Source organism: Microcebus murinus, chromosome 32, assembly GCF_040939455.1.
Source record: "Microcebus murinus isolate Inina chromosome 32, M.murinus_Inina_mat1.0, whole genome shotgun sequence".
Taxonomy (NCBI): Eukaryota; Metazoa; Chordata; class Mammalia; order Primates; family Cheirogaleidae; genus Microcebus; species Microcebus murinus.
In genome coordinates, this window is record NC_134135.1 from 3,680,205 (window position 1) to 3,690,304 (window position 10,100).

The 10,100-nt window shown below is 39.5% G+C and overlaps 1 protein-coding gene across 1 annotated transcript; it reads right to left on the reverse strand.

Moving 5' to 3' along the window:
* Positions 1 to 3,821: 3,821 nt before the first annotated feature.
* On the reverse strand, positions 3,822 to 9,443 carry LOC105859983 (uncharacterized). The gene has a single exon (XM_075998950.1). The coding sequence runs from the start codon at positions 7,014 to 7,016 to the stop codon at positions 6,231 to 6,233; it is 786 nt and encodes a 261-aa protein (XP_075855065.1). The 5' UTR covers positions 7,017 to 9,443; the 3' UTR covers positions 3,822 to 6,230.
* Between the last annotated feature and the right edge of the window lie 657 nt (positions 9,444 to 10,100).

A 10,100-nucleotide genomic window follows, 5' to 3' on the forward strand; every position in this document is an offset into this window, starting at 1 on the left:
TCTAGTGGTTGGTCTAGTCTGTCCTTAAAACCAGCCACTGTATTTTTTCCTTTTTTCCATTTCGAAATATTAAGGAGATACAAATGTTGTTACTTAGATACCTTATATAATGCTTAAATTGAGGCTTATAGTGTGTCCATACCAGAATATTGTTCATTGTACCCGATAGGGAGATTTTTACCCCTTTCCACTGTATTTTGAAATCCCCTAATAAGTTATTCATTTCCAGGAGGTCTGTCATGTGTTTTTTAAAGCTATCTATCTCTTTGGTGAATTTTTCAGTCATGTTCTGAATTATTGTTTTGGTTTTTACAGGTTGGTTTTTTACTTATTTATCAATCCTATTAAACATACTTGTGCTACATATTTTGAATTCCATATTAGAAACTTCAAGTTTCCTTTTGGTTGGAATCCATTGCTAGAAATCTGGTGTGATCCTTTGGGAGTGTCGAAGGAGGCTGTTTTTTCACATTGCCAGCATTCTTATGCTGCTTCCTTCTCATCTACAATCTCTTCTGTCAGCTCAAAGCAGATAGCTTTGCAATACACCTGATCTCTGCTGAAAATTCTGTTGCTCAGTATAGAGAGGAAGTGCACTGCTTTTTTGGCTCATGTTGGTAGATACGCACTGGGGTGTTAGTTGCAATTTGGATCAGTTGGAACTCAGACCCCTGAGAAGGTGTCGAGGTGCCAGTGGTAGTGAAGTAGATTAGGTAATCTCCAGTTCCCATGCCCCTGGACTGTGTGCTTCAGTCCTGCTCCAAATGCTCAGATGGGAGGGGCAGATATATTGTGAGCCTGTAACACTGGTGCACTCCTGCATTGCCCTGTTCTGTGGATCTCACAGTCCAAACAGGTGCTGGGGGATGCTCATGTGCAATGGTGAGCTTGTCCGTAGGCCACTGCTGAAGGTTTGGGTGGAAACAGAACGGGTCCCTCTCTGAGGTGACAATGGAATTGGGAGGCTGTGCAGGTTTGCTGAGTCTGGATCCTCTGTCAGGAGCAGCAACAGCACCAGGGTAGATCATGTGGTGAAAACACTGGGGGTTTGTAGCCATGGGGATTTGCTTCCCCAAGCACCCCCCTCCATCCCCATGACAATGGCAGCAACAGTGGTCCTATTTCCCAGGGTGAGCATGACCAGACAATAGGGAGCAATTGTCTCCATGGCCTGGCAGCAATGAGGAGATACCAGCAGAAGAGCTGGCCTCTGGACAGATGAAGCACTCTGGGACTGGGATCCCAGAATGGCAACACTCACAGTGCTCAGGGCTCAGCAGACTGTAGGACACTGCTGTCCCACCTCTCTGAAGCAGTGCTGCTGTGCAGTCTCCAGGCAGCTCCCTGGGTTTATCAGGAGGCCCGAGGGAGTGGAGGAGCCATCTTGCAGCTCAGATGGGAAAGTCCACAGGGGAAGTGTGGAGCCCTGGAGATCTCCTACCTGCCCCTTCCTGTGAGAGCACCACCACCCTGGCCATTGCCAGCCCAGCCACGTGGGTTGCCTTACTTCCTGCTCCTTTGCTTGCTGTCATTTCTGTATTGAATCCCACTGCTCTCAGAGGATCCAGTCAAAGGTGAATATCTACCTGCCATTTTCAATCCTACGAGAGCAGGCTGTTGCAGCTGCCTCAGGTCCACCATCTTGGCCCCTCTCAACAAATCACTTTTTCTCCTTGAGACAGGGTCTCACTATGTGGCCCAGGATGATTTCTAACTCCTGGCCTCAAACAATCCTCCTACCTCAGCTCCCCAGGGAGGTGGGATGACAGATGTCTACCACCTAACCCAGCTTGAATTTATTAAAGGAAAATGTATTTATTAAGTATTTTTGGATGAAAACAAATCTATTAAGTGCCAGTTTTCATAGTACAAGTAACACAAACATCTAGATTTCCTGAAAGAGTCTCACTCTGAATACAAGTATCAGTCACTGGGAGGAGGCAGAATGTTCTCCAAGTATTGAGCAACAATAATTATATCGTTGGCTGGGTGTGGTGGCTCACACCTGCAATCCTAGCTACCTGGGAGGCCGAGGCAGGAGGACTGCTCAAGGTCAGGAGTTTGAGACCAGCCTGAGCAGGAGCAAGACCCCGTCTCTACTAAAAAAATAGAAACAAATTAGCCAAACTAAAACAATATACAGAAAAAATTAGCCAGGCATGGTGGCACATGCCTGTAGTCCCACCTACATGACAGGCTGAGGCAGGATTGCTTGAGCCCAGGAGTTTGAGGTTGCTGTGAGCTAGGCTGACACCATGGCACTCTAGCCCGAGCAACAGAGTGAGACTCTGTCTCTAAATAAATGAATAATTATATCCTTGTCACAAAGTATAGTTGAAATCTAGGGAATTTTTACTCTTGCCATTTTAGTTACCTCTCTAGATGCTGATTAACCTCCACACATTTTATTTTCAAGCATCTGGTCTTAGATAATGCCCACATTAAGAAATCTCAGGCCGGGCGCTGTGGCTCACGCCTGTAATCCTAGCTCTTGGGAGGCCGAGGCGGGCGGATTGCTCAAGGTCAGGAGTTCAAAACCAGCCTGAGCAAGAGCGAGACCCCGTCTCTACTATAAATAGAAAGAAATTAATTGGCCAACTGATATATATATAAAAAAAAAAATTAGCCGGGCATGGTGGCACATGCCTGTAGTCCCAGCTACTCGGGAGGCTGAGGCAGAAGGATCACTCAAGCCCAGGAGTTTGAGGTTGCTGTGAGCTAGGCTGATGCCACGGCACTCACTCTAGCCTGGACAACAAAGCGAGACTCTGTCTCAAAAAAAAAAAAAAAAAAAAAAAAAAAAGAAATCTCAGCTCACCATCTTGTACTGTCCAAATTCTTTGACTAAACCAAAGACTTTAAAGGGCATTGTTTTTCATATTTATAGAGAAATTAGTTTTTACCTGCCATTGTCCTATGTGCATGCTCATGTCACAAAATCTGTCTCCAAACAGCACCCTCATTTACAAACTCCTTAAATATTTCACTAGAGTAATAAAAATGTATTAAACATACATGCCAGCATAAAATGTATGAAAGAGGAAAAAAAATGACAAAAAAAATATACAAAACCAGAAAATTTTATTAGACTTGAAAATGAACCATCGTATATATTGTTTAACACCATAATCTGAAAATGACATTTACATAATTTTATAAAAATTCTTTTAGTAAAATTCCTTAATCATATTTATTATATAACAAATGCTTTTGACATAATTTTCTTTCTACTGTAAAAAATGTTTTAGACAACTAACCAGTATTTCACAAACATTTCAAAGTCACATTGTGTGCTGGGACTTACATGTGCAGCCACGGAATGTAGTGAGCTATGAACATGACAAAACTGGGATCTTTCCTAACCAAGTCAGATTTCAAGAAAACTCAGTGTTACCTTAAAAATCAGACTACATTGTGTGACACTGAATACTAATAACCTTTTACACCTCTGCATTCCTTCTTCCTGTTCTGCCCACCTGGTTAAGCCAACAATGCCTGAGTGCTCCTCCCTCCTTTGGCAGCAGCTGGAAGTCAAACCCCATGTGGGTACTTGGCCTCCATCCACCCTTTAACAATCTTAGTACCCCAAGCCAGTCACGTATCCTATGATTTTGAAGCCATTTTTGGACCTGCTGTGGAAGACTATTCTGCTTTCCTCAGAAAGCCTCACTGTGCAATAAAAATTCTCATGCCTTTTCAGCATATAGCATCATTCTCAATATCCAAACCAAAAGTTAGGTGTGTATCAATCAAGTTTCCAGGAAGTGGTGAAAAGTTCTGTCGCGCCCGCCTCGCCAGCAAGGAAGACGCGGCAACTGGAGTTCTTCTGACAGTGCTTTAATGGGGTTCCCTTTAGACTTACATGATGCGGAAGACCCTGAGCACAAGCTCTCACACACTTATATACTCTAAGGAAGGGGGGAAGTGATGGGGATAGGTTAAAAGCGCCCTATCTATTACTGATAGGCCAAGCTAAGATCCTTCATATGCATACTTATAGAACAGGCCAGGATTTACTCTGCGCATGCGCTGAACTTGTTTACTACAGGCGGGCCACCGGAAATCGGCGCCATCTTGTAATGGCGTTGTCACCGCGCCCCACAAAGTTCAACTTGGGAAAAAGTGTTACAAGGGTAGTTTCTAGTTTATCCAGCAAAACAAAGTTCTCATTTTCTATGCTTATTCATAAAACAAAATGCATGAAAAATAATATGTAAAAATTACATCACTGAGTACTGCAAGGACAAAAAAGACATGCTGTTATTTTTATCCTTATTCCCCACATATACTTTTATTTCATAATAACTCCTGTATTACTATATGCACATTTCTGCTTAAGGAAAATGAAGGTGCATGCCAGGGTTCCTACATGGCATATGAGAAAAACACAGAGAACTATAATATAGTGCATGTTCAAAAGTGATGTATGTTTGAGGGTGTAAGAGTTTGAACCTGCACATAAGTATTATAGGGCACAGTGTAGACAGAATAACTTCAGTACTAAGAATGATTACCCCAAATCATACTTACCTAAGTTTATGTACCCAAAAGGGTATGTTCTTTGATTTTACCAAAAAATTGTTCTAGATGCTTCAACCATAAAGGCCTAATGGTACATTATTATTCTCTGTTATGAAGAATCTTCCTGAGGTGGAATAAAAGAATGTTGGTAAAAACATTGTGATTTATTTATAGCTATGAAAAAAATATTTAATTTTATTATCTAAAATTGAGGATTATATATTCTGAATAAAATAGTGACAAATTATAATGGCAAGAGGTAAATGTGAACCCTCCTCAAGAACATGCTCTACTGGTAGCTTTTATTAAACCATCTACTGTAATAAAATTTTCTCTCTTCAGCCTCAAAGAAACACTATTTTTTTTTTCATCAATCTTTGCTAAACAACAGCTATTGTCATTCAATGGAGGTGAAAACCATTATCCCAGCATTATTGCTACAAATAACTAGTCCTTAAGAACCTATTACACTCTTCCCATAAAATTCCCAGGGTCTAAAGCTTTGTGGTCTGTTCATTTTCTGTGAGTTGTTAGAACATTTCGTTCTTATAACCCACTGTGTCCTCTTTCAGGAGAAGTGTGTTGTGTATGCATTAGGCATGAAGACTGACACCACAGGTTATGTCATTCTCTGCCTATCAGACTCTCTCAGACACGATTTAATTTCAAAGGACAAGGCACAGTGGCTCACATCTGTAATTCCAGCATGCTGGGAGGACAAGTTGGGACAATCACTAGAATCCAAAGTTTGAAACCAGCCTGGAGAACATAGTGAGACTTTTCACTCAAATACGAATTATTTAAAATCAGCTAGACCTGGTGTGGTATACCTGTAGTCCCAGCTATGTGGGAGGTAGAGTGGGAAGACAGCTTCAGCCCATGAATTAGAGGGTGCAGTGGGCTATGATCACACCACTGTACTTCACCCAGGGTAACAGAGCAAAACCTTGTCTCCCTAAAAATAGGAAAAAAAAAATTAATCTCAAAAGGCAGTGTCCTTTTTCTTCCAAGATATGGGATAAAATTGATTCTCTATAATCAATTCAGACCTATCATCCTATTATGTCTTTCCCAGACATCACAATGAAATGTCCACAAGGCATATGAAGAGAATTCAAAGTTCTGCTTGAATGTCAGAAAAAGTAAAGTAGCCTTTTGAAAGAACCCTAAAAAATTAAATACTGTATAACCTAAATATCACTGACCATATCCATATGTCCCTGCACCTTTGATACATGAGGCTCCAGATATTTTGACTTGTAATTATTCTCCAACATGTAATATAATAGATTAATATTGGAGAACTAGAGATTGACTTATTTCTTGTGCAAATCCTGATGTTCCAGAGTAATGGTCCTTGGGTATTAGCATCATAAACATATCATTTGTGTGGTTTCATTGAAGAAGTACATTTTGATGTGTAGTGAGTGGTGAGGCCTAAATAAAGCCACAGCCACATATGTTGCATTCATTTATTGATTTATCCTTAGTATGGACTCTCTGATGTTGATTAATGCCAGAAGTCATAATGAGTTTAACTCCCTGAGTCTGAAAGACTCTCTCACAAATGAATTCTCTGATGCTGTGCAAGGCATGAAATGTGACTAAAAACCTTACCACACACATTATAGTTGTAAGGTTTCTCTCTAGTATGAATTCTGCGATGAATTTTAAGGTTTGATTTTTCACGGAATACCTTGCCACACACATTACATTTGTACGGTTTCTCTCCAGGATGAGTTTCTTGATGATGTAAGGGCTATCTTTTGTACAAAGGCCTTGTCACATTCATTACATGTGTAAGGTTTCTCTCCAGTATGAATTCTCTGATGCTTTCTAAGAGATGAATTGCAACTAAAGACCTTGCCACATTCTTGACATTTGTAAGGTTCTTCTCCACCAGGCATTCTCTGATGAACTGCCAGGGATAACTGATGCCTGAAAACCTTGCCACATCCTTTACATTTGTAAGGATTACCTTTACTATGGATGAGCATATGGGTAGTAAGACCTGAACATGCCCTGCCATAGTCATCGCATTTGTAAGGTTTCTCCCCAGTATGAATTGTCTGATGTCGAGAAAGCTGTGAAATTCGACTGAACACTTTGCCACATTCATGATATTTGTAAGGTTTCTCTGCAGTATGAATTCTGAGATGTAGCACAAGGGCTACATTGCACCTGAAGGCCTTGCCACACACTTCACATCTGGAAGGTTTCTCTCCAGTATGGCTTACTGTACGGATAGGAAAGGCTGAAGACACACTAAAGGCTTTGCCATCCTCATTACATCTGTAAGCATTTTCCCTGATGTGTAATTTCAGTTCTTGTGTGAGCACTGGAGAACTAACAAAGTCATTCTTATATTTATTAAATATGTGGATTTGGACTTTAGAAGGAATGTTTATAAGTGGTGAAAATGAGGTAATATGGTTGACAGACTTTTCAACTTGATTATATTCATAAATTTTCCCTTCAGATTGAAAAGGCTGCATTTCTTGCAGATGGAGCTGAAAGTTTAGTCCTTGTTGATTTTTTTTTTTTTTTTTTTTTTTGCAATCACACAAGAGGAGGTTTATTTTCTGGCTAGCCAGGGTCCAAGCCCCAGAGCACCAACGCAGCAGCCACTCTCGCAGGCAAGGACCCCGACCGGAACAACGGCATGCCTTTTATCCCCATGGTGCACAAGCTGCGCACAAGCTGACTACGCATGGATCATGCGTTGACCTTTAAAATGATTGGTTGCCCACTATTGCCTTTTGAAATAATTGGCGGGTTGGTTGCCCTCTATTGCCTGATGGGCCAGTCGCCCGTGCTTCAATGACCTCATCCCATAATTCCCCCTACAGCGGTGTAGCAAGCAAGCAATGACCAGAAGCAAAGGTTTGCGGTTAGTTCATTGCCCCACCCAAGTAAATTCCCGATAATTGGAAAATTCCTCTGCCCTACAAATTCCTCTGCCCTTCCTCTGCCTTACATTCCCCCCTTTCTCTAGGTAGTAGATGAGCACTCCTGCTCATCCTCAAGGTCTCTTAGGTGCTCTAGTTCTATAGCACTTGACCGTAGCTGCTGATATTGTTGTTGCAATACTAGTAGCTGGACAGTGCTTATCCGTTCTTTTACAAATGTCACTAGTCTATTAACTACACAAGGCCCAAACGTGAGGACTAAGAGTAATATAATGAGTGGGCCTAGTAGGGTAGATATTAGCGTAGTTAACCAAGGGGAACTGTTAAACCAGGATTCAAACCAGCCAGTTTGCTACTCGTATTCTCGTTTGCGGCGGGCAAGCCCTTCTCTGACCTTAGCCATAGATTCTCTAACAACTCCCGTATGGTCTGCATAGAAACAACATTCTTCTTTGAGGGCCTTGTTGATTTTTAATAGGCTTGTTTCCTGCATCACTTCCCAATACACAACTCCTCCCTAGGGAAGGAAGAAAACAGTGGAACTTTAATTTATAGATCTGGCATTCCTAGAGCCTGAGAGAAAGATTAGATTCTGCCCCACATGACTTCAACATTGAAAGGAATATCAGCATACTTTTTATATCATGTTTGCAATGCTGAAAATAAAAGGAAGTGAGGTAATATTAGCATTAGAGCAGTCATGGGTCTGCAGGAAGATTATTGGTGTGTTTCACAGACATTATGAGCAGAGAAATACAACAGAAACCAAAACTTCTGAAAAAAGCAGGGATGAGTTTCTCAGGGAAAATAAAACATTAAAGGAAGCTGATAATACTTTCATAATACCATGTGCAAAATCAAATACATCACCAGAAAAGAAGTGAGTACTCCCAGATCCTTTACAACAGGCTGATGAGTAAAGGTCTCCCAATGCATAATTTTAGGGGGAAAAGACTGAGAGAGATGGTTGTTTTACCAATGCCCAAACCTAAACTAAAAATTACAAGGCCGACAAAAAGAGAAGCATGCCCGAATAAAAAGAACAAAATGAATGTTCTGAAACAAAACCTAAAGGAACACACCCCACTGAATTACTTGACAAACAATTAAAGCAACTGTCCTAAGATACTTAATGAGCTAAAAGATAACAGAGATACAGAACTAAATGAATGAAGAAAATGAAAAGTTGAAAGAAGAATATCAAACAAATGAGAAAATACTTAAATAAAAAGAAATTCTGGAGCTGCAATAAATATAGTAAAGATTGACTAGAGGTTTCAACAGCAGACTAAATAAGTAAGGTAGAGGAAAGAAGAACATTCAAAGACAGATTATTCAAAATTATCACTTCCAAAAAGAAGAAAAAAGAATAATGAAGAAAAGCAAACAAACTGTAATAGATTTTTGGGATACTAGTATATGCAACGATACATAAACTATGGCAGTTACATCAGAAGACAAAGGATCAGAAATCACATCTGAAGAAATAATGTCCAAAGGTCCCAAATTTGAGGTAGGAAATAGATATACAAATTCAAGGAGCTTCACCACTCTAACTTAAAGTAACCAAGAATATTCACAAAGAGATACATTAAAAATAATCATCACCAAAATTAAAAAAAAAAGAATCATCAAAAGTCAAAGACAAAGGCACACTCATGAAAGTAACAAGAAAAAAGAGACTTGTCATATACAAAGGAAACTATATAAGACTACGTGCATTTTTCAGCAGAAAGCCTGCCTGCTAGAAGGCAGTGGGATAATATGCTCAAACTTCTTAAGGAAAACAAAAATTGTCAAGTGAGAATAAAAGAAATTTAGACTTTCCTAGAGAAAGAGTTGACAGAGTTCATCAGTATTATAGACCTATTGCAATAGAAATGGAAATACAAGTCCTTCAAGATCAAAGAAAAGGACTCTTGACAGTAACTCTAACCCTTAAGGCAATATAAAGTTCTCCAGTAATGGTTAATAAATGATCAAATATACAAATACATAGTATTGTAGTTTTCATTTGTAACATGACATTATTAATATTTTTCAAGCATTTGAAAGAAAAAAATTATTAAGCACTATATGACTATGTGTTTTATATATTCTATACATTCATATACATATATATTAATGGCAATACACAATAAATAAAAGTAATTCCTCATAGCAGTAACAGGAAGTGAGAACAGAGATGTAAAGAAGTGCTTTTTATACATAATTGATGTTAACCTGTTAACATTTTAAAATACAATAATATAACTATACAATGCTGGATGTAAAGGTAATGGTAACCACAAAAAAAAACCTATACAAAAAACAAAAAGAAAAGATGAAATGGGAATCAAAGCATGTCATTACCAAAAACATCAACAAAACATACAAGAAGTCAGTAAGAGAGAAATGAAGGACAACAAACCTAGAAGATGTTGCAAGTTCTATGCATAATATGTGTCAAAATGGCACTAGTAAGGCCTTCCCTATAAACAATTACTTTAAATTTAAAGGATTTAACTTTGCAATGAGAAGAAAACAGGATCCAACTGAATACTGTCCAGAAGAGACTCCCTTGAACTACCAGGACATACATAGCCTGAAATTGAAAGGATGCAGAAAGATATTCTATGCAAATGGTAACCAGCAGAGAGCAGAGGTGGCCATACCAATAACAGAGAGCAC